The sequence below is a fragment of the Hippocampus zosterae genome, chromosome 2, assembly GCF_025434085.1.
Source record: "Hippocampus zosterae strain Florida chromosome 2, ASM2543408v3, whole genome shotgun sequence".
Lineage (NCBI taxonomy): Eukaryota > Metazoa > Chordata > Actinopteri > Syngnathiformes > Syngnathidae > Hippocampus > Hippocampus zosterae.
The window spans coordinates 37,342,029-37,366,396 of record NC_067452.1 but is presented as its reverse complement, the minus strand read 5'-3'; the positions used below and the strand labels follow the sequence as shown (position 1 = coordinate 37,366,396).

The 24,368-nt window shown below is 44.0% G+C and overlaps 1 protein-coding gene across 5 annotated transcripts in view; it reads right to left on the bottom strand.

Annotated features, from left to right (window-relative positions):
* Window positions 1-6,442: 6,442 nt before the first annotated feature.
* kazna (kazrin, periplakin interacting protein a) overlaps window positions 6,443-24,368 on the bottom strand; it is a 135,382-nt gene continuing 117,456 nt past the window's right edge. For 4 of the 5 annotated variants that reach the window (XM_052059186.1, XM_052059187.1, XM_052059188.1 and 1 more), the window contains 10 exons: window positions 22,925-23,114; window positions 20,667-20,803; window positions 16,693-16,816; window positions 10,870-11,078; window positions 10,518-10,636; window positions 8,920-9,151; window positions 8,737-8,838; window positions 8,437-8,603; window positions 8,228-8,369; window positions 6,443-7,091 (listed from right to left, as the gene is read on the bottom strand). In XM_052059186.1, the coding sequence (XP_051915146.1) occupies window positions 6,933-7,091; window positions 8,228-8,369; window positions 8,437-8,603; window positions 8,737-8,838; window positions 8,920-9,151; window positions 10,518-10,636; window positions 10,870-11,078; window positions 16,693-16,816; window positions 20,667-20,803; window positions 22,925-23,114 (1,581 nt within the window). In that variant the 3' untranslated portion in view covers window positions 6,443-6,932. Of the gene's footprint in view, window positions 7,092-8,227; window positions 8,370-8,436; window positions 8,604-8,736; window positions 8,839-8,919; window positions 9,152-10,517; window positions 10,637-10,869; window positions 11,079-16,353; window positions 16,817-20,666; window positions 20,804-22,924; window positions 23,115-24,368 lie in introns of those variants that run through there. The other variant, XM_052059191.1, reaches the window with a different exon arrangement.

Here is a 24,368-nt window from a genome sequence, read left to right as displayed (position 1 = left end):
AGAGAGGGGGGGGGGGGGGAGACAGAGACAGAGAGAGAGAGACAGAGAGATACTTCTACTTCAGGGTTAACCCTTTACTGGCAACAGCCTTAAAACTGTCAGTGCCTCATAAAGTGGTGGGCAGGTCTCTAATTTGAATTACAGGTAACATTTTAACCGTTTAAAAAAAACATTGCTGACAAGTGGCTATTTAATAATATTTATAATACCAGTGGGCGGCCCGGTAGTCCAGTGGTTAGCACGTCGGCTTCACAGTGCAGAGGTACCGGGTTCGATTCCAGCTCCGGCCTCCCTGTGTGGAGTTTGCATGTTCTCCCCGGGCCTACGTGGGTTTTCTCCGGGTGCTCCGGTTTCCTCCCACATTCCAAAAACATGCATGGCAGGCTGATTGAACACTCTAAATTGTCCCTAGGTGTGAGTGCGAATGGTTGTTCGTTTCTGTGTGCCCTGCGATTGGCTGGCAACCGATTCAGGGTGTCCCCCGCCTACTGCCCGAAGACAGCTGGGATAGGCTCCAGCACCCCCCGCGACCCTAGTGAGGATCTAGCGGCTTGGAAGATGAATGAATGAATATAATACCAGTATGCAGAGTGTGTGTGCATGTGCGTGTGTGCGTGTGTGTGTGTGTGAGTGTGTTGTGAAGATATATTAGTAAAAATGCCTTTTCACCACTTTGAACTGAAATACATTTATTTTGAGAGTATTATATTGGAATAAAAAGATTTCAGTGAACCGTGTTCCCACACCCACAAACACACACGTGTTTGTGGGCGTGTGTGTTGAACCCTCATCGTGGGACTACCAGTAGTCCCAAACAGCGCACCGCCCATAGGTTTCATGTGAAAAATGTTTGCTCATGCAAACATTTGTGCTTTACACAAACAATCCCAAGTAAGCAAAGTCCAACGGAACTTAAAAACCAAAAAGTGCTTCCTGAAAGCGACAGTAATGTGGTGACATGAGATGGTTGAAGGAAAATTCAAAGAACTGCAGCCGGTGGTCAAAACAACAACTTTGTGAATGGTCATTATCATACATGGTTGTCACCTTAGTCATCAACCAATTACAAGAACTGAAACCGGCCGCCGCTTTATTTTCCCGACCACTATTTGCTTACATGTCTAGACTTGGCACACAAAAAGGACTCATTTTTCAGATCTGTTGCTCTCCAAGACATAAGCAAAGATCTGTTTGACAATAATAATGAAAGCGGCCTAAACTCTGGCCACCGGGTTGCATAGTTCTGGTTGTAACTTTTCTTCTGACGAACACTGCTATCAGGCTTCTCCGTAAAAAGTCACATACAGGAACTGAGACAGGAAGGCACAGGCAGAGCCTTGATTGCATCGAACGCTTAAGTAAATCATGTATGAACTGCGCATATGCCTATGCGTATTTGTTCTGTATCAAGTAAACAAAGAAATATGTACACACCCAATTCCTATGAAGTTTGGGCGTTCTGTTAGACCAAAATAAAGACTGGCAGGTATGTCGAGCCGGTAAGATTCTTATTTGGTCCTGCTAACCTGATCTGTTTTGCAGCTAAACACTGGACAGCTGCAGCGGTGTTAGCCACTGGAGCAAGCAGCGGTTAGCTCTCAGCCTACCCGCAAATGGAGTCTAAAAAACACGTCAGTGTCGCTAAATGTCTAAAAAAAAAAAAATGAGACCACTCGCTACCAAAATTCATATGCATGTTTCTACTCTTGTCCAATTCATCCATCCATCCATTTTCTAATCCGTTTATCCTCACTCGGGTCGCGGGCATGCTGCACCCCATCCCAAACACTCACATTGACACCAACAGACAGTATAGAATCTTCACTTAATATATGCAGTACTAATGAAAACTTACAAACCTCTGTCTGTGGAAGCTTTCCAGACAAGTTGTCACCCCGTCAGATAGTCAGAAGTCAGTCAAGTCATTTCGGGGTTGTGGCAACATTGAAAACCCCCCAAAGCTGAAAAACAAGGAAGTTGCAAAACGCTAGCGGGGAATTGAGTTAACCTGCAACTGTGATTGGATATGTGAAAAAGTCATCAGAACAAACTGCAAAGCCTCAAGTGTAAATTGAATTTCCTTACAGGATCAATTCAGTTGATCAGATTACTTATGGTTTCCAAATAATTCTTCCCAGAAAAAAATAACTTCTGGAGTCTGCCATTTTAAAACAGTCATTCACTGTACTTTACAGTTACTGTTTTACATGAGACGTAATATGCGGGTGTCTTAACATGTCTGTGGCATGCTTTCGTCAAAATGATCAAGAGTCAGATTGCACTTTTACATCTCAGTTTCTGGGAGTGGCGCTGTCTCATTCATGCGAGAGACTGCACACCCGGCCGAACATACTGCTGGATGACAAACTAGCATCTCGGTGCGCATGAAGGTGGACAAATTACCAAACACCCTCACCCCATCAACAACTTCACCGAGCAATCTAATGATCCGGGTTTGATCATGTTTCAGACAGTGTCACGTTTCAAAATGGTGGATCTTTGCAAACGCCTAGCTGCTAAATAATTGGTGGGACAGTTGTTTTGCAAATTAGCCACAGTGTTATTATGCAAAGATTGGGTTACGAGTCTGACAAAATTAAGAACGACTTGCTGAAAGACACATTTTTGCAAATAGCTAACGATTTACTTGTTTTCTTAATAACACACGTTGTAGGCGAGGCAGTACTTCAGAGATGCAACTACAGTATTTGTGTGCAAGAAATTTTTAACAGTCAATTTTTCATCAGTCCCCCTTTCAGTAATATTTTAACGTGCGGTATGCAGAAACCAAAATAAAACGAGTCAAAGAGCATTCAGTCTTTTCAGTCAAAGCAGTAATATGGTGGCATCATGAAGTAATCAAACATTTCCGCCTCATCGTTTCTGCCTGGGGTCTGGAGATGAACTTGTGGGGTGAATTGTTATGGGAAGGCTTGCTAGAGTGGGGCGACTTTCTTGGACTTTTTACTTACTTTTACTAAATGACTTGATGTAATTATGCATTGTTGCCTGTTATGTACAATGTATTGTCTGCTTTCCTGTCATTTCTGTGTACGGGAGACCACAGATGGAAATGAGTTTGCGGAGCTACACTCTGGTGCAAAGCATCAGTTTTTCCTGATTAATGTACTTGGCACATTGTCCCCACCACAATAACAAACATTCCTCGCTGTTACTCAAGAGATAAAAAAAAAAGTGAACTGCTGTATAACACTGCAAAATGAACATACTTGTAACCCAGTTAGGGTTAAATTGAGGGCTAGTGGTTGTGGCTTAGGCTTCGAGGTTAAGGGTAGAGTTTGGATAACCCTAACCCAACCCTAACCCTAACTCCCTAACCCCTAAAACGAACCCTAACCCAACCCTAATCCTAATCTTAAACCCAAACCTAATCCAACCCCTAATGCTAACTCTTAGTGTTAGGGGTTGGGATTTAGGGAAAGGGTTAGGAGGTAGGGGCTAGGGTTACGGTTAAGGGTTTAGGCTTAGGTTTGGGTGACGGTTACGGTTAGGGTTGGGTTATGGATACGTTGGTGTTCGGATTAGGAGAGGGCGAGAGATTAAGTTTTGGGTTTGGGATGTAGGGTTGGGGTTCAGTGTCGGTTAGGGTTAGTGTTAGGAGTTGGATTAGGTGTGGGTTCAGGTTAGGGTTAGGGTTGGGTTAAGGTTCGTTTTAGAGGTTAGGACGTTAGGATTAGGGTTGGGTTAGGGTTCCTGTTATGATTAGGGTATGAACTGGGTTAGGGTTAGTGTTAGGAGTTGGGGTTATGTGTTTAGGGTTGGGGTTAGAGGTTAGAGTTCGGGGGTCAGGGGCAGAGAAGGGCATTCCATTCCTGGGACGGAACGGTTCATCCGTCCCTCAGGGTGCATTTTAGAGACGGACGATGGAGGACAAGAAGTTTTTAAAAAGGGCAGACTAAGCAAGGAGAGTAGTGTGTTTTCATCCTCACCTGTAAATCATCCCTAACCAGGTCAAGTACCAACAGACGCCCATTTCACTCAAGACTGATGCCCAGTTGGTCTTGCGTGTATATTCTACCAATACACTTCCTCAGACCGAATGTCGAATATCCCAAAGTGCTGCTTGGCTCGTGCATGTTCACCGGGTTTGTTATGCAAGAGGGAATGACTTCATTTTGCTCCAAGCAGACAAGAAGAGGAGCACTCATCCTGCGTCAGTCTGGTGACCGACGGTGTTTGTGTTGGCAGCTAAATGCTCTCCTGGTTGACACTTCAATTGTTGTAAACAATACAACCCACTCACAATTTACTCCCAGTGATGTATGACTATGTAGGTTTTCGACGCCGACGCGAGGCAGTCAAAAGTTCATTTCAACCTACCGGTACTTTGGCAAAATAGGCTCAGGACAAAAATTGCCTTGAAATGCTTCAAACGCGCCACTGGTCACCTAACTGCGCGCACTGCATTGGAACAGTGGGGCACAGGGAGGCATGGGGGGGTACTTATTAAATCCAACACCTCACTCCCTTGCTCCACTGCTGTGCAGAGGGTTTTTTTTTTCCAACAGCAGTCGAGATCTTCCGGCCAAAGAGGACTGCCCTGTCCAGTGCTAGATTTGACAAGCTGGACTACCTCAAGGGGAACATGTCCCGATGGCGGTACCACACCTACAAGGCTGGCGTGACCAACCATCCCGCATAGGACATGCATGTACAGCGTTTGAAGCTTAATCCAAATATCGCACAAATGGAGGCCATTTTCCGGCAAAATCAATGCTTGGCAATCAAACGAATATTATTTGACAGTTCGGCACAGCTCTGTCTCCACATCCACGCCTCAGTTATGCAGATAACTGAAATGAGAGGTTGCCATCAACAGTTTTTTTGGTGGTTGTCATGACGCCGCACACACGTGGCGTGGCACCTTGCGATTATGAAGTGGAAAATGGAAAAAGAAACTTACGTTAGTGAGTCACCAAAGATGTGTGCACAGGAAAGATTGGGAAGGCCAGTATTTGTGAGTAGCAGGAGTCGAGGTGGCTCCAGAGAGGCCTTTTGTGACGTTTTCAAAACGTTGTTTTCAATCAAACATGGATGCAATGTCAAATGACATAAGCTCATGGAGACAGAGCTCCCCAGACTGTGAATCCCTAGACTCATTTTAAAATTAATGGAACTTATTTTCCTTATTGGCTGATTCATGAGCCTACATCACCATATGTTTCGGGGAATTGTCATTGTTAATATACTCACATAAATAGGTATTTCATTTCCATTTCTGATCCGCTTTATCTTCACAAGGGTCGCAAGGTGTGCCGGAGCCTATCCCAGCCGTCTTCGGGCAGTTGGCGGGGGACACCCTCAACCGGTTGCCAGCCAATCGCAGGGCACACAGAGACGAACAACCATCCACGCTCACACTCACACCGAGGGACAATTTTGAGTGTTCAATCTGCCTGACACGCATGTTTTTGGAATGTGGGAGCAAATCGGAGTACCCAGAGAAAACCCACGCGGGGAGGTCGGAGCAGGGATTGAACCCAAGACCTCTACACTCTGAGGTCGACGTGCTAACCACTGGTCCACCGGGCCGCCGATGTAAATAGGTATGTGTTAGAAATGGCTAAACCACTATCAGTGAGTCTGCCCATGGGGGTGAGATGGCGCGTCACCGCCACGCCGAGCAGCGTCCCACATTGTCTCTCAGAAGCTGGTCTACAAGGGGCAGTTTAAGGAGGGGACACACACACACACACACACACAAATAAAAAAACAAAAAACAAAATAATGAAGGATTTTGTGTGTGTGTGTGTGTGTGTGTGTGTGTGTGTGTGTGTGTGTGTGTGTGTGTGTGTGTGTGTGTAAAAAAAATGAGCGCCTGAAGGTAAGTGGATGTGAATAGGGAATTAGCCAGCAAACGAGCTTCAAATAATACTTTTCAATTATGAAACCTCTGCCATTAGCTTCTCTGCCACGGCATCACGCATGGACGCCTTTTTTAGGAGGGTGCGGTTGGGTGGGGGGGGTGGACTGGTGAAATGCAAGGACGGAAGCGCTTTAAAAGGACGAGGACAGTCGGGGACGGAGGATGATTATTTCATGTATAAGGACGGGTCGATAATTTTTTTTTCTCTTCATACAACTTTGCCACACGGCTCGGAAAGGGTCTCATTATGATGAGTGAAAACAGTATCAATGAATACAAATATAGTTGTGTAGATGAAGCTCTTTGGAGCTACAGGTTTAATAATTATTATTATTATTTTAAAACTGCAATGATGTCCCATCACCTGTTAAAAGCGTAGAGAGAGAAACACAAGCCGTGGCGCTACATACGTCAATTAATTCATATCCCGTTGTCGTTTTCACTCCACTGTCCTTCTGACACCTTCGATGGAGGAGGCTGCGTCATTCTTGTTTAGCTTCACATTGACCACCTGCGTCTCACCTCTACTTCCTGCTGACTGTAACAAACCACACGTCACTGCTCACTTATGTTTCATAAAAAAGAAAATCCCATCATCTTTCATACAGAGCTTTGATTCGTTTTCAATTCACACAAACATTTGTCAACTGTGTGTGTGTGTGTGTGTCCTCAAGACAAAAATGACAAACATACATTGTACTCAACATCTTTTGTCCATTGAGATTTGCTACACTGACGAGGCATCACACATCAGAGCCGCATAGACGTATGAATCATAATTATTTTACATCAATAAGACCATTTTTTTTCGATTCAATTAGTGCTTGAATACAAAACCATCATACAAATCCAGTGAGTCCAGACAAACAACAAATATAAAAATAATCCATATATTTTCAATTCTGCAACTTTTGATTCTGTTCGAAAAGTCACCTGTTCTCGGTGATGCAGTTTTCCTTGAAATTGACACTTGAACAAAGTTCAACAGTCTGTGATCAAAAGGTTTCTCTTGATACCCCCGCAACTTTGTCGCCCTCAGATAACCTCACACATTGGTCACCCCGATGTTGGCATAAGCCCGGACGGGGCTTCCTTGTGTCCTCGGAGGTGTTTGCTCTCTGACTTCACGAGGTAGTGACCCGTAGCTGCTGTGGTAGCTCAAGTCCCGTCCATTGCGCATCTTTGGGCTGAATCCCGTTGGCGGCTGCAATACAACATAAATGTGCCGTTTACAGGGTCGGCGGGTTATTTCAATTTACTGGCAAATGTCCAGTTTCATTGATAACGACCATGTAATAAAATCAATGCGTATATTTTCTATTTTGTGAAGTAAACAAATGTGGTGCTGTGGTGTCCACATCATCCTTGAATGAAACGACAGTACATGACGGCCATTCGTTCTGTCTGTACACATTACAATTGAGGATTTTCACTTTGTAATTTCCTCTATATCCAAGACTGCATTTTATCATTTAAGGGACTATCTCAGGGGTGGGCAAACTTTTTGGCTCGGGGGGGGCCGCATTGCCTTTTAAAATTTGACAGAAGGGCCAGGTCAGCACAAGCTATGGTACATAAAAAAAAAATACAGAGGTCTTAGGTTGTCGAAAAGACCCCCCTCCCCATGTTCTGCAACTTATAGTCAATGCGCCACCTGGCGGTGAAATTCCTGTCATTACAAGTCCAATTGAAATGAAAATCATTCACATTGAACCTTAATTGTGGACCAACCTTCGGCGGGCCGGATTAAAAGGACAAACGGGCCGGATTCGGCCCGCGGGCCATAGTTTGCCCACCACCGCACTATCTAAAGTTAGATCACTTTTTTTCTGTATCAATCTCAAAAATGGGTTCATGCATTCGTTTTAAGGCCTCTTCACCGGCTTTTCCGACTGAGGAGAGAATCAATTCCGAGATCTTATGTGTGGTTTTTATATCTCTTAATGGTGCTGCCTCACCTTTTGTTTCAACAAAAATATAAGAAGAAGAAGAATTTAGGAATAATTTGGTACTTGAGTGCTCAGTGTTTAGTGTCCAGTTAAAAAACGGTACCGACATTTAACAACAGAGTGGAGCACGACATTCAACAATCCCCTGCGAATAAATAAACCTGCCAAGAGCCAGTGAATTACTCAAGGGAGTTTTCCGCAGTATTAATCTGCGGACTGCTCCTGGAAAGGCGGGACATTCATGACAATACTTTGAGCTGAATGGGCGATGCGGCAACTTGTGCACGCCGACCACATTGTAGTTTTGACCAATCACAGCACTAAGACAAAGATATTGTGCTTGGTGGAAAGAGCATTGCCCCCCCCCCCTCCGCCCCACACACACACACACCTTGACAGCCCTCCTCCTCAGTGAACCCTCATCATCGGTGTGACGACCGGCAGAGCCGGGCGACCTGCTGGGGGAGTTTTGTCGAAGGGGAGTTGGCGGTGTTCCCAAAACTGAGCGCTCAAAGTCTTGCTTGGCATCCGCCCTGCAAAGTTCAGGTCACATTGTAACATCTCTTGCTTCACTAAAAGTGTGTTCTAACACAAATTTACCTGGCCAGGCATATCAGATTTGTCAGCTCTTCTTCAAGGTGTCTGCGAACCATATGCTTGCCGCTGGGAATTCCCATCGCCGTGGCCAAAGCGTCGCTGGAAAAATTGGGATCCAGCACCATGACAGCGCCATGGATGCCGCTACTCACGACACCATCTGCAAACTCCTGCGCAGATGGACGGAAAGGTTTCATGGTTGGATGTTACGCTCGATTTATTCAAAGCCCAGTGAGTCACTTCCAATTTAGCTATAAAACGAGGCGATTTCAGTGTGAAATTGCTCATTCCCTTTATCCTCACCTTGAGGTCGATGTCTTTAAGCCATTTAATGACACGATGAGAGGTCCAAACTAAAGGGTCCGTGTTCTGGTGCTCACACTGTACCCGGCGGGCCTGCAGTGCCTGGCGAGCATTTCCACAAGCACTTAACATTCAAATGAGTTTCAGGGGCCAGATTGTGGTGCGTGTGCGTTGCGAACTTACGTCCTTGTCAAAATTGAGTAAGTGCAGAAGCTCGATGCCCAGCAGCAAGCTGACCTGGTGGAAGTTTTTGGAGATGTTGAGATGGCGTTCGAGGTCACGCAGGGTCAGGGAGTGGAGCATGCGTCCGTCCACCAAGTGGGTGTGAAATGCCTGCGAGTACTGCGGCAAGCCCACGTCACTGAGCCAGGCCTTGGCCACCCAGTGGTGGTCCATGTCTGCAGCTTTGGACAACCTACACAGGGGCAATATCAGTCAGGAATGTGGACCCGCTACGTCAGCCGTTTATTTACCCCTAGTGGTTGAAAGTGGAATTGCACACGATTTTAACAAGCATTAGACCCTTGCTTCTTAACTTTGTTAGAGGTACCGAACCCAACCCGTTAATATGCACATTCACCGAACCCTTCATTAGTGAAAAATAAAAAAAATATGATTTATTTTGACCAATTAAACACATAAAAAACGTAAATACAATTTCAAGACATAAGTACTGTATATTCATTCATTCATTCATCTTCCGAGCCACTTGATCCTCACTAGGGTCGCGGGGGTTGCTGGAGCCTATCCCAGCTGTCTTCGGGCAGTAGGCGGGGGACACCCTGAATCGGTTGCCAGCCAATCGCAGGGCACACAGAAACGAACAACCATTCGCACTCACACTCACACCTAGGGACAATTTAGAGCGTCCAATCAGCCTGCCACGCCTTGTTTTTGGAATGTTGGAGGAAACCGGAGCACCCGGAGAAAACCCACGCAGGCCCGGGGAGAACATGCAAACTCCACACAGGGAGGCCGGAGCTGGAATCGAACCCGGTACCTCTGCACCGTGAAGCCGACGTGCTAACCACTGGACTACTGGGCCGCCTCAAACATCTTTCAATTAAATGCAATATGAACACAATGGATAAATCGCAGTACTATTTACAATTTTCCTTCACATCATTTAATTATTATTATTATTATTATGATTGTTATTTTTTATTCATCAGCCTGACAGACCAGTGCTTCTTAACTTTGTTAGAGGTACCGAAACCAACCCGTTAATATGCACATTCACCGAACCCTTCATTAGTGAAAAATAAAACAAATATGATTTATTTTGACCAATTAAACACGTTAAAAAACGTAAATACAATTTCAAGACATAAGTACTGTATATGTTTTTTTTTAACTGTGCACAAAATGAACCAGCCAGTGATGGCCAAGCGGGTGGGTCATAACTAACTGACATGTTGAGTCGGGTGTGTCTTAACCTCCATGGCAGAGGCTCCGTCGAACCCCTGTGACCGATACAACGAACCCCTAATCTGGGTTCGATCGAACCCAGGTTAGGAACCACTGCATTAGACCAAATTAGTTATTAACCGTTAAAATTAAAATCTGAATGGCTTCAGTTCCCGCTCAGTGATGGTGAGAATGTGAGCATCAATGGTTGTCTGTTTCTGTATGCGTCTAACGGAAATGAGTTTCGGAACATTAAGACAACACTTTTTTCATATTAAAAGCAATTGGAACCCGCTGGACAATACCAAAACCATCAGATGGAACACTCCTTCCCACCGCGTAATTTCACACAAAGTTTCTCGCGCCTTCCTCACCCTCTTCCATCCTCAGCCTCTCTGTAGTCTTCAATGGCCAGACGCAGTTTACGACGATGCATCAAACTGGTTACGCCCAAACCGAGCTCCAGGTCTTCATCGGTTAGTCCCAGCAACACCTACAGTGCAAACAGATCAATACCACCCTGGCTCAGTGCATATATCACCTCCATCATGGTGACCAGTTCCACATTGCTAAATAAATCATTCTTAGTTTGGGAGGAGTAATAGGTTTTGTGTATTTCTTTTATTGTTGTGCCAATTGCGGCATAATAGTATTCATTTTTTACAATACAATATCGCATGTTATTTTCTGGACCCCATGTTACATACTCATCGCATCCTTCCTTACCTTGCCACTCTTGACATTCTCCGAGCAGGTGCGTATGTACATGGGCATCGCCATGACGACCTCCAGCCAGGCCTGCACAGTGCCCGCCCTCCACTGGGACATGGGCGTGCTCCTGGCCAGCTCCACCTGCTGCAGGCGGTCCAGCTGCTCTTCTGGGCCGTCCGGCAAGTTGAGGCTGAGGCGGGTGCCGCTGCCGAGGCTGTCCAAGTCTGGGTGAGTGGGTGAATGAAGGGGTTGGGGTTGGGGGGGGGGAGTGGGACGGAGGAAGGACATGTGGGTGTTGTGGTTGGCAGCGTGAGTGACGGCAGAGGTGGCACCGTGGCCCTCGTGAGTTGTGACATCACAAGAGTTTTCTCAAGAGCAGAGGTGGACAAACCCGGGTGCTCAATCACCACATTGGATAAGTAATCGGTAATCGGTACATATTTTGAAAACGTGTTCGAATGTGTTGGTAAAATAGTTTTATAACCTAAATTATTGTCATTCTTTAAATTGTATGATTTACGATAATTAATCACACATTTAATACAATGAAATGCCCAAATTATATGTAAACATTTGTAGTTTACAGATATTCTTATTCAATTACAATTTACAATAAATCAATTTGTCCATCATTTGAGATAAATTATTCATTCATTCATTCATCTTCCGTACCGCTTGATCCTCACTAGGGTCGCGGGGGGTGCTGGAGCCTATCCCAGCTGTCATCGGGCAGTAGGCGGGGGACACCCTGCCAGCCAATCACAGGGCACACAGAGACGAACAACCATCCACGCTCACACTCACACCTAGGGACAATTTAGAGTGTTCAATCAGCCTGACACGCATGTTTTTGGAATGTGGGAGGAAACCGGAGCACCCGGAGAAAACCCACGCAGGCCCGGGGAGAACATGCAAACTCCACACAGGGAGGCCGGAGCTGGAATCGAACCCGGTACCTCTGCACTGTGAAGCCGACGTGCTAACCACTGGACTACCGGGCCGCCCTGAGATAAATTAATTTTTTTAAAAAAACATCCTTATTCATTGACCAATTTTAGAAAAAAAAGTCTAAATACAATACTCCAGTACTCTTGATAATATATATGCTTATTGGGCCAGATTAAAGAATGGAGCAGGCCTTTTGTGGCTTGATTTGGTTAGCTTGGAAGTTTGAACTTGTTTGATATCAGAAGAGTACTAGTTGCTCCTCTTGTATTTGTTTTATTCATATATTTCTATATGAAATCTATAAAATGTAATCGATTATAAATCTGGTTAAAGCTTTCCTATGCATTACATGATACGTATATTCATAATATTTGCTCTGCTTCGATCAGTCATTGAAATGCCGGGTAACCGAGAACCACTGAAAAATTGACTTTTTGGCATTGTGACATTCCAAGAGCTCAACAGTAGGGGGCAATGCGGAGCCAATAATTGTCCAACATGTTCTTTCCAGTGCAAAATTCTTTAAAAAATGTTTTAACGCAAGATGCATGACATCCCCGTCTGTGCATTAAGTGTTGCCGGTTTGCTACCTAAGCTAAGATCATTATGAAATGATTGTCTGTCAGAAAACACTTCCTGGTTTGCTTCCTGTATGATACAACTCAACATTTTCCCCCAGTGCATGACGGTTTAGTGTAAAATAAATCGATGCTAATCGACCCATAATCCATCCTGTAGATACTGTTCCGAAACTAAGAGAGGAATTTTAACCAAAGCACAAATGAAAACATACTGTCAAGTAACTCACGTCAACAGAAATGTGCGCCTGATTTATGTTACCGGTACATAAAGTGGACATTGCAAAATCATTTTAAATGAGTGCTCTGGTGATTGTTAGTGCCCAGCATGTCAGCATTTATCACAGCCTCTGTTAAAAGGAAAAATAAATAAAAACTCTTCATTTCCAGTATGCCCAACTCAAGGTCACATCGTTTCAAATAATCCTGACTAAATTTGAATGGTCTTCATGTTCTTTGTCTCACAAATCCTTTCCCTCAAAGTGTACACAGTACTTCAGTTTTCCACATTTTATTTTACAGCCTTGTTAATCCAAAATAGATTTAATTTATGTTCTTCTCAAATTCTGAACACAACACCCCATAATTCCACCATCAATTAAGCTTGAGAGGTGCTGCAAAGGGGAATGACCTAAACGGCCGCAAGATGCTGTTGTTGTGCCGAACTTGTGGCATCATTTTCCAAAAGATGTCAAAGGTCAATCAACAAAGTACTGAAAGGTAGGTGGTTTATTTTGCAATTTTATGAATAAAATTGGGGAGAAAAAACTCTACCCCCAACGCACACACTATTCACATTGTCATCATGGTGTGTTGGGCGTAGGATTCTGTGGGAAAAAGAAGAATTTAATGCATTTTGAAGCAAGGCTGTGAACATCGACAATGTGGAAAAAGTGAAGCACAGTGAACACTTTTTGGATGCACGGTGCATCCCGACATTGTTGCTGCATTGTCCTGTCACCTACACACAACCTAAAAAAAAAAAGTGTTCCAACTTATGGTTAGGTATGTAACACTTATCCATTCTCTGTAGTGCTCGTCTTCATTTGTGCAACAGATGAGCTGGAGGACGTAAACATGGACGCAGCAAACTGCTGAAAATAAAAATTACTATATTTAAAAAAAAAAAAAAAAGAAAAGTTCCTATCCATCTGAAATTGACATACTGTATTTCAATCCTATTTGCACCCCAGGAAATCTATTTGTTGACTCTTGACTTATGGCTCAGCCAAATGTGAATAGTGCTGCTAAGCTTCTTATTAGAGAACAAAAATATATAAAATAAAATATTCTATATATATATATATATAGAATATATATAATATTTTAAATTATATATTTTTTATTATATATATATATATTTTAAATTATATATTTTTTATTATATATATATTATATATATTTTAAATTATATATTTTTATTATATATATATATATAAATATATTGTATATATATATAATATATATATATATATATATATATATATACACAGTATATACAGGTATATATCATGTAATTGCCCCACGGGGATAAATAAAGTTTACTGAATCTCTCTCTCTCTCTCTCTCTCTCTCTCTCTCTCTCTATCTCACTCTCTCTCTCTCTCTCTCTCTCTCTCTCTCTCTCTCTCTCTCTCTCTCTCTCTCTCTCTCTCTCTCTCTCTCTCTCTCTCTCTCTCTCTCTCTCTCTCTCTCTATATATATATATATATATATATACTGTATAACTTTTAAACATTTTAATTTGAAAACAGCCATCAGTTGGACAAGCGCAATCAAAAGTTTCGAGAAGGTCAAATTAAGTTCACCAGGAAAGGGGGAAGTGCATTTGAGGTTAATGCTGAAATGTCACCTGAAAGCCCCATGTCACTCATCTTTTGCTACTCGCGCATGTTTGCAATTTAACATTCTACTGCTTCTTTAAAAGTGGCCCGCGACTTTGCAAGAATGGGAGTGTGCGGGTGGGACCAGTTGAGAAGCACTGTGGTTAGTGCAAAGGAGTTACACGTAGATGTCACGTGTTTCCAGCATGGTGTCCTTTCCCTCTCAATGTCATCTCTGATTGCAACGACGAAGATGCGCGCTCACGTTTGGAGGAAGAGGAAAGGAGGCCATCTGAAAGCGCCCTCGAACACATGCACACAACAAGGCACACGGGATTAGCGCCATGACAAATGAACACACACAAATATTAAAACACACGGGGCGGGGAAAGAGAGGACAGCCACATGAAAATTCAACATGATTCGTTTTTATTTTAAAATAATATTACTTCTGTCGATCTTATGTTTCTCCCTTGTTTTTCTTTTTTCTGTAGCTTAACCTTGCCTTTTAAAATGTCACACATACACACCTCACGACTTCACAATTCAAGTTGGCTCTGCCGAACGGCCGGCATTATTTAAATAAAATTCTTCAATAATATTAGTTTTCTCTATCAGTGTCCCATTTACAACAGGTAAAACATCTGAGCAAAAAAAAAAAACAAAGACAGGCTCAAATACTTTGAGAACGGGCCTCTTGGACTCTTGAAAGTTGGCAAGAGAGCAAAATAAAAAGCGAAACGTATTTGGGGACGCTCTTATGCATACGTTCCAAATCCAGAATTGCTTTTATAGTTTTCTTAGGTGAGCTTTGTGTTGTGATGCTCCCACCGCTGCACATACTCAGTCATGTGTCAGTAGTGTTGCAGCCGGGGGGGGGGGGGGGGGGGGGGGTGTTAAATTAACAGCAGGAGAAGAGATTTCCTGGGGGCGAGACAGTGCAGACTCCAGCTCTATCCAGAAAAACAAAAACAAAAAAAAACAGCGCTCGACAGCAAATTTTAATCAGAAACGGACGGCCCTTATGTGTCCCTCATCGGATTTTTGGCACTGATAGAAAAATGCTTTTACATTGTTTTCCCTCGTCACTCATTTGATTTTTGAGATTTTCATTTTTATTTGTTTATTTTTAATGTCTGACCGATAACGGCGCGTACAACACTGATTTTACCCTACATTGTAATTTTTTCAACATCCCGAGCCGAAAATAAAATTCCATCACGTTCTCTCTGTTCACGATGTCAACTTCCCTTTGACCTTTCAACTATGAAAGAAGAAGGTGCGTTTGATTTTCTTATTCAAGTGACCCGCAAATGGCCACGGCCACTGCGTGCGCACTTTATAACTATTTTGTCCTAGTCCGTGTGCACAAAGTCGTTCCTCATGCATATATAATCATTCCCCCCCACCCCCTTTTTTTCAAATGTTTGCATTATTGCAACACAACATTATTTTGGTAAATTTTCAAAAATGTTTGACTCTACTTTCCGACCATTTTTAAAATTTGATTTAATTAATCTATTAATTAATTAATCTGTCAATTAATTAATTAATCAAGATTAATGAATGAATGAATGATAATTAATCTATCTATTAAATTTAATTAAAAAACTAATTAATTTTTAATTTGTCGCTGTGCGTGTGTGTGTGTGTGTCGGAGTCATTTCTGGGAAGAACCCTTCCATTTGGTCGGTCCTGATCATTCGAGATTTAGAGTCAAGAGCGTGGCGGGAGTAACTGACCTCTCTTTTGTCAAAGCAGACAAAGTTGTTAGTTGATTTCACGGACGGCGGCGTCAGAGTGGCAACATGCGTCGAGGGATAGCGGCGTGCGCATGCGGGGCACAACATGGCACGTTACAAAAGGCTTCTATCTCTCTTGCAGATAGAAATCACATTTCCCACAATTCCTGCCGGGGCCTCGTGTTGCTAGGGAACAAAGTGCCTTGAGTGGAGGATTCGTTCCGCTAAACGAGGCGCTCGCGCAGTTTTCCTGACTGTAGACAGAATGGGATGGTTTGAAGGCGGGGGGGGGGGGGTCTGCATGTCGCCCACAGGAAAACTGTTCTCATCATGGTGGTGTGTGGAAGGACGGGGAATGAACCAAGCAGGGCGGTCAATGTAGGCGGCGGGGGGCGGGAGTGGGGGGGCTTGAAAGGTAGTCAGGGTTACATATCAAAAATAAGAAAAGGCATTCGGGATGAGGAGACATTTACGCACGCACGCAGACAAAGTGCACATCAACTGTTGTTATTGACACGTTACAGCAGTCCTTCAAGTTTGCAGAATAGAGACTCGAAAACTCATATCCACCATGTTGTTGCGCTCGATTTACAGCAATGTTCATACATACAGGGTGCAATTTGCTCGGTCGCACTCCTCACACACACACATCAACACAACGCCGTCCTCTTATCATTTCCACAGAGGCTCCGCATGGCCTTTACCAGTCCGCGTCCTCCTCTATGTAATAATCGGGTGTTGCAGTACCATCAAACAGACCCGGGTCCAAGGATTTGCGCTGCTTTCCTCGGGCGAACACTCGCGACAAAGAGCCCAGGCCCATCTTCTCCTTCTTCTTCTTACATTTGGCCACCTCCAGATCTTCTAGAGACTGCGGGACAAAAACAAAACGAAAGCGTGAAGCAAGAGGGACAAAAAGCCGTTGGGGAGAAACACCAAGACGTGAAAAGTGTGTTGACACTTGTCATGCTGCCATGCAAGCACATCCAAAAAGGACCAGCATGCATTGTGGCATCACATATCTTGAATGCACTTTGTTGTTTTTACAACTTTTTTTGAGCCGAGGCACAAATTTTACATTGGAAAAGATCTCATGGCACACACCCAAACAAACGCCACGAATCACAACGGTTGTCCCGGAAGATGTACTCTGTGTGTGTTGCCATGACTGTTTTTTTTTTTTTCAGTTCTTATCCTGTGTCGAAAGGAAAGTTGTCATCAAGAACTACTGGAACTACAAAAACGCAAATAGCCGAGGCACAAATTTTACATTGGAAAAGATCTCATGGCACACACCCAAACAAACGCCACAAATCACAACGGTTGTCCCGGAAGATGTACTCTGTGTGTGTTGCCATGACTGTTTTTTTTTTTTTTCAGTTCTTATATTTTGTCGAAAGGAAAGTTGTCATCAAGAACTACTGGAACTACAAAAACGCAAATAGCCGAGGCACAAATTTTACATTGGAAAAGATCTCATGGCACACACCCAAACAAACGCCACAAATCACAATGGTTGTCCCGGAAGATGTACTCTGTGTGTGTTGCCATGACTGTTTTTTTTTTTCAGTTCTTATCTTGTGTCAAAAGGAAAGTTGTCATCAAGAACTATTGGAACTACAAAAACGCAAATAGTCGATGCACAAATTTTACATTGGAAAAGATCTCATGGCACACACCCAAACAAGCGCCACAAATCACAACGGTTGTCCCGGAAGATGTACTCTGTGTGTGTTGCCATGACTGTTTTTTTTTTTCAGTTCTTATCTTGTGTCGAAAGGAAAGTTGTCATCAAGAACTACTGGAACTACAAAAACGCAAATAGCCGAGGCACAAATTTTACATTGGAAAAGATTTCATGGCACACACCCAAACAAACGCCACAAATCACAACGGTTGTCCCGGAAGATGTACTCTGTGTTGCCATGACTGTTTTTTTTCTTTTTTTTTCAGTTCTTATCTTGTGTCAAAAGGAAAGTTGTCATCAAGAAGTACTGGAACTACAAAAACGCAAATAGCCATGGCACAAATTTTACATTGGAAAAGATCTCATGGCACACACCCAAACAAATGCCACAAATCACAACGGTTGTCCCGGAAGATGGAGTCTGTGTGTGTTGCCATGACTGTTTTTTTTTTTTTTTCCAGTTCTTATCTTGTGTCGAAAGGAAAGTTGTCATCAAGAACTACTGGAACTACAAAAACGTAAATAGAATTTGGATGACAGCTTTCAGAGGGAGCCACCAATGCAACGCACCGCTGACCACATCAGAGGTTAGCCTCAACCTTGAAAAGCTTTTGCTCCCGCAAAGCCAACAACACTCGATTGAAATAAGTTGAAATAAGAAATTGGAAGACAGCAATGTTCTGCAATGTTGTGTAATCCGATGGTCCGTGTTATCAGTGATGTTTATATAAAAAAAAAGTAGAAACCAGAATGAACATCGGCCAACATGCAGCAAAGAGCAAACTACACTGAAAGGAAAAGCTTTCTTTTATGCCGTTAGATTACGTTTATTTTAACGTTATTTTTTTTCATCGAACGAGATTTTAAAAATCCAAGTTAAAGCAAACTTGGGCGGCCCGGTGATCCAGTGGTTAGCGCGTACGCCTCACAGTGCAGAGGTGCAGGGTTCGATTCTGGCTCCGGCCTTCCTGTGTGGAGTTTGCATGTTCTCCCTGTGCCTGCGTGGGTTTTCTACGGGTACTCCGGTTTCCTCCCGCATTCCAAAAACATGCGTGGCAAGCTGATTGAACATAACATCTTGGAGGTCTTCCAGTCAGGTTTCAAGACGATGCATAGCACGGAGTCAGCCCTGTTACGCGTTTCTAATGACATCCTCCTGGCAAATGACTCTGGAGACCACGTGTGTCTGGTCTTATTGGACTTAACTGCAGCATTTGATACAGTGGATCACAGTATTCTGCTGACTCGTTTGCAGCACTTGGTGGGCATTGGCGGGAGTGCTCTTGATTGGTTTAGGTCCTATCTAGCTGACAGGACCTTTTGTGTCAGCCTTGGCTGCTCTGAGTCACTCACTGCTCCCCTGTCATGTGGTGTTCCACAGGGCTCAATTCTGGGGCCTCTGCTGTTCTCGCTGTATCTGCTCCCATTGGGTTCCATCTTAAGGAAACATGGTATTCCTTTCCACTGCTATGCAGATGACTGCCAGATCTATGTCCCACTGAGCAAGAAAGACACCTTCTCATTAAGGCCACTCCTATCCTGTCTGGAAGAAATCAAAACCTGGATGGCACAAAATTTCTTGAAGTTCAACGAAAAGAAGACAGAGGTGATATTGTTTGGCCCCAGTGGACCTTGTACATTCCATCCTGTAGACTTGGGCCCCCTATCTCCTTATCTGAAATCAACTGTCTCAAACTTGGGACTTAAACTGGACAGTGATTTCAAACTCGATCGGCAAATTGGTGCCGTTGTTAAATCCAGCTTCTTTCACCTTAGACAGCTGGCCAAAATAAAACCTTTCCTCTCACATGAACACTTTGAGACAGTAATTCATGCCTTTGTCACATCCCGGCTCGATTACTGCAACGCCCTGTACTTTGGAGTCAGCCAGTCCTCCATCAAGCGCCTTCAGCTGGTACAGAATGCCGCTGCTCGCCTCTTGACTGGTACTCGTAAGAGGGAGCATATAACTCCTACTTTGGCATCCCTTCACTGGCTCCCCATTCATTTTAGAATTATTTTTAAGATCCTCCTCTTTGTTTTCAAATCTCTGAATAATCTCGCGCCACCTTACCTCTCTGAGCTCATACGCCCCTACACCCCTGCCCGGCGCCTCAGGTCTGTGGACCAGTCTTTGCTAGACGTACCAAGAACTAAACTGAGGCTCAGAGGGGATCGAGCCTTTTCTGTCGCTGGTCCATCTCTCTGGAATGACCTCCCACTGAACATTCGGCAAGCCTCCTCGCTGCCCATCTTTAAAGCCCTCCTCAAAACTCACTTGTATTCTTTGGCGTTTGACTCAGCATGACTTAGATTTGCTCTTGATTTTACTGCTTGGTGCTTTCTACCGCCTTATTACTTATTACTTATTACTGATTCGTCTTACTGTTTATTGTATATGTTAAATCGCTCCATGTACAGCACTTTGTATGCAGCGATGGCTGTTTGAAAGTGCTCTATAAATACTGTTGACTTGACTTGACTTGACTTTAAATTGTCGTTAGGTGTGAGGATAAAGCGGATCGGAAAATGGATGGAAACAAACATTTTATTTACACAATTCAACTCAATATTTTTAGTTTTGCTGTTGTCCAAACAGGCTTTCCCACATTTTGCAACAACAAAATTAGGGTTGAGAAAACAAATTTAGATTCCCACAACTTAAAGAAACTCGGTTAATTGTTGTGGAGCAAACAACTGGGTTGCGACATTGCCGCCAAAAATGTCAATAATTGTTTTGTTTTTGTTTTTTTTCCCCCAATGTGAAGACTTGCTCTTCTTTCATAGGAATTTTGGGCTAATTTCCAAATCATTGCAAGGAAACTACAAAAATCACATTAATTAATCTCAAAACGCGAGACCACCGGTATTCTCATTCTTGGCACGTGCAAACAAAGTCGATTAAAGAGGACATTGCGGACAGCAAGAAAATGGACACCTGAAGCAAAGTGGAGATTGCGGCACACGTTTGAGCGACCGAGTAGGGACGGAGGGGGCGGTGCAGGAGTTTGCGGTGCTGGTGGGCATCTCTTACATTACAGAGCGAGTGAGTCCGATGACGTGGAGAGTTGATGTCACTAGGTGTGGACGACCTGTCTCCCTCCACGGCCGAGGCGTCGGAGATGAAGGAGGCCTGACGCGAGTGGCAGGGGCTCACCCGCACAGCGGCCACTAAATGGGAGGAGAGTTGGAGGAGGAGGGGGAAAGCTTGATTTTTATTTTTATTTTTTAACAGCAGGGCTTTGGGAGTGAATGCAACAATTTGGCTAAATTGGATTTTTGTCACCTTCTTTATCATCATATACTTTGATCTACAGCAATACCGAATCAAAAGGCAGAAATGACATGCAATCATATGCAGTTGCCAAGAAACACTGAGTGAGAATGGAACGGTTTGGTATGTAGACACCGACTGTGATTTTACGGACATTTCCTCCTTTTCTGCTTGTCTGGTGACTCAGTCGGCGCTCGTTTACCAATTTGCACAGCATGAATCATGACACCGGAACGATTGAAGATTATTATTATTATTATTTTTTGTAGATGTCTGAAATGTAATCGGGCGGCCCGGTAGTCCAGTGGTTAGCACGTCGGCTTCACAGTGCAGAGGTACCGGGTTCGATTCCAGCTCCGGCCTCCCTGTGTGGAGTTTGCATGTTCTCCCCGGGCCTGCGTGGGTTTTCTCCGGGTGCTCCGGTTTCCTCCCACATTCCAAAAATATGCATGGCAGGCTGATTGGACACTCTAAATTATCCCGAGGTGTGAGTGTGAGTGCAAATGGTTGTTCGTTTTTGTGTGCCCTGCGATTGGCTGGCGACCGATTCTGGGTGTCCCCCGCCTACTGCCCGAAGACGGCTGGGATAGGCTCCAGCACCCCCCGCGACCCGAGTGAGGATCAAGCGGCTTGGAAGTTGAAAAAATGAATGAATGAAATGTAATCAAAGTCGAGTCGAAGTTGAGTAATCCGTGACGTCGTCGATATATATTTGTGCCATGGTTCCGCTCCTATGACAATTTCAAGACGAGCAGTTGTCAAGATAACCGAAGATATGGAGGCTATTGCGTTATTTTTCTTCTTTCAAACACGCATTCAGTATGAAGAGCTGAGACCTTGTTGGCCGAACATTTCACAGCTCCGAACTGGGAGATGAGACGCCGAAAACACGGGATTCGCAGAAACTAGTCAGCTTCAAGTATGAATCTTTTACGATCGGTTAGTTTTTAGACTACTATTGTGGTATTTCGTTTTCCAGTAAAATGTATTTTTGCTTGAAAAAAATTAGTAAGGGCGGCCCGGTAGTCCAGTGGTTAGCACGTCGGCTTCACAGTGCAGAGGTACCGGGTTCGATTCCAGCTCCGGCCTCCCTGTGTGGAGTTTGCATGTTCTCCCCCGGGCATGCGTGGGTTTTCTCCGGGTGCTCCGGTTTCCTCCCACATTCCAAAAACATGCGTGGCAGGCTGATTGAACACTCTAAATTGTCCCTAGGTGTGAGTGTGAGTGAGAATGGTTGTTCGTTTCTGTGTGCCCTGCGATTGGCTGGCAACCGATTCAGGGTGTCCCCCGCCTACTGCCCGAAGACAGCTGGGAGAGGCTCCAGTACCCCCCGCGACCCTAGTGAGGATCAAGCGGCTCGGAAGACGAACGAACGAACGAAAAAATTAGTAATACACTGGGGAAAATTTGACTTTTCACTTGATAGTGAATGATAAACTGTGTTTTTTTTTCTTTTTTAGAGTCAAGAGTTTTTTTTTCTAAAATTTAAACTGTGTTTTCGTTTGTAGAAACATCCATCGGTGATACGCCGCCATACACTGCGAGCGTCGACGTCAAGATAAAAGTCTACCGAGGCATTGTATTATTTGGTTGGCTTTTATTTTGAAGTTGGCCTGTTAGTGTCGTGTAATTGTGGCAGACTTGACTTGCCTTCGTGACGGTGCACACCAAATAAGCAGAAGAACAAGGCAGGAAAAAAATAATATATCAAAATATTTCTCTTCATCAAGGAAATAAAATTATTTGAGCGCTCGTTTCGCCCCAGTTCCTTTCCCTTTCTCACTCCTTTGTCCGAAACAATAAGAAATAATAGCATGCTATTTTCACATCAGAGATACAACACTTCCCACTCAGTTTGATTCCGGGGCAGTTGATGGCGACGCCAAGACAACCGGATGGCGCAAGATAAGGTAACGTTTCATCCAAAAAGCGCAACGGGATGACGGCTAACAGCACGCGCACAAGAGCACACAGGCATCAACGGGCGCATGCGGCCTGCTCGACGACGCTACTCCTACCTTGTCTGTCGGTGGGATGGCCCGTGTGCACGTAGAGGGTCTGCTGACTCTGTCTGATGGCAGCAGTGAGGGGAAGGTCAGCCTGCATCACCCACTCCTGGTTGTTGCCGTTGACAACCGTCTCTGTTGGCATTGCCAGGGAGTGACGCTTAGGCACGTCCTTGGTCAGGGTGGCTAGTGATTGTTTGGCCTTGGGAGAGATGAAAAGATGAAAAGAGGCAAATTCTTATTGAACACGTCTGCTCACAATGGAACGCTAAACGAGGAAGCGTCACTTCTTCGTGTAAGGAAGGCGAGAGGAGTCAAGTGGCACATTCAAGTACGCTCAATTTGGTCGAGAACCGATTTTCGGTAGGAATCCGAGGTATAAAAAACTCGAAATTTTTGGTTGAAAACCGATTTGGTCAAGAACAGAGACGTTCGTAAACCAAGGTTTGACTGTATTTCAAATTGAACTCCTGATACGGTCTATTTTGTTATTTTGACTTTAAAATGGCTGCCTTTCCAGCAGCTCCTATATTTTGTTGTTCTACTTCTTCCTTTCATAACTTTGCTGCTGTGAATCGGGAATTTCTCCATTGCGAGACTAATAAAGTTTTTCTTATCTTATCTTATCTCCTGGCTGGGCCTTTTCCCCTTCCTAAAAATCTTTTTTGAAGACGTTTATTTTTTATGCGGTATCCTATCACGTGACCGAGAAGCGCGCATTCACCTACGTCAAGAGTGACATACTGTAGACTGATATACCAAAGAATCCGGTCATTTTTCAAAATAAAACACCTTTCAGATTCTGAAATAAATCAAACGGAAGGCATGTAAGTTATTTATTCTTTCTGTGCGGTCCGGCACCAAATGACCCGCAGACTGGTCCGCGGCCCGGCGGTTGGGGACCCCTGGAATAGCGAGACACAGCATGTGCTGCGAGTGATACGGCCCCCAAAGCCCCATAATAAATAGTGCATGTATAAATAGTTAAAAATGTAAACGTATCACACGCTGCAATCCCCAATCCCTCCACTATCTTTAAAAAAGATGAAAATTTAACGGCCTCCGAATGATTTGAACAAAATGGATTGGAAATACGAGGACGCCGGCGTGCACGTCGCTTTTGCAACATAGCAAAAATAGCAACTGTCAAGCAATTTCTTTGCTTGAGCGTTTTAATACCCACTCAGCAGAGAGTAAAAATATACACACGCAGCATTGAGGCAAGCGAAAGGCTTTACGTTGGCTCCTAGCCAGCTGTCGATTGGATTTTAACCCTTTCAGGCACAAATTATGAGAACCTACATCAGGATTTGTCAGTATTTATTCTTTTTTTTTTTTTTTGGTGCGGCTCATTCAGACTAGAGAAAGCAGCTTTTGAATAGCTAGTCCATTGTAGTGAACCACGGATGCGCCCCCCCCCCCCCCCCCCGGCCACCTATAATTCAAGTTTTTTTGA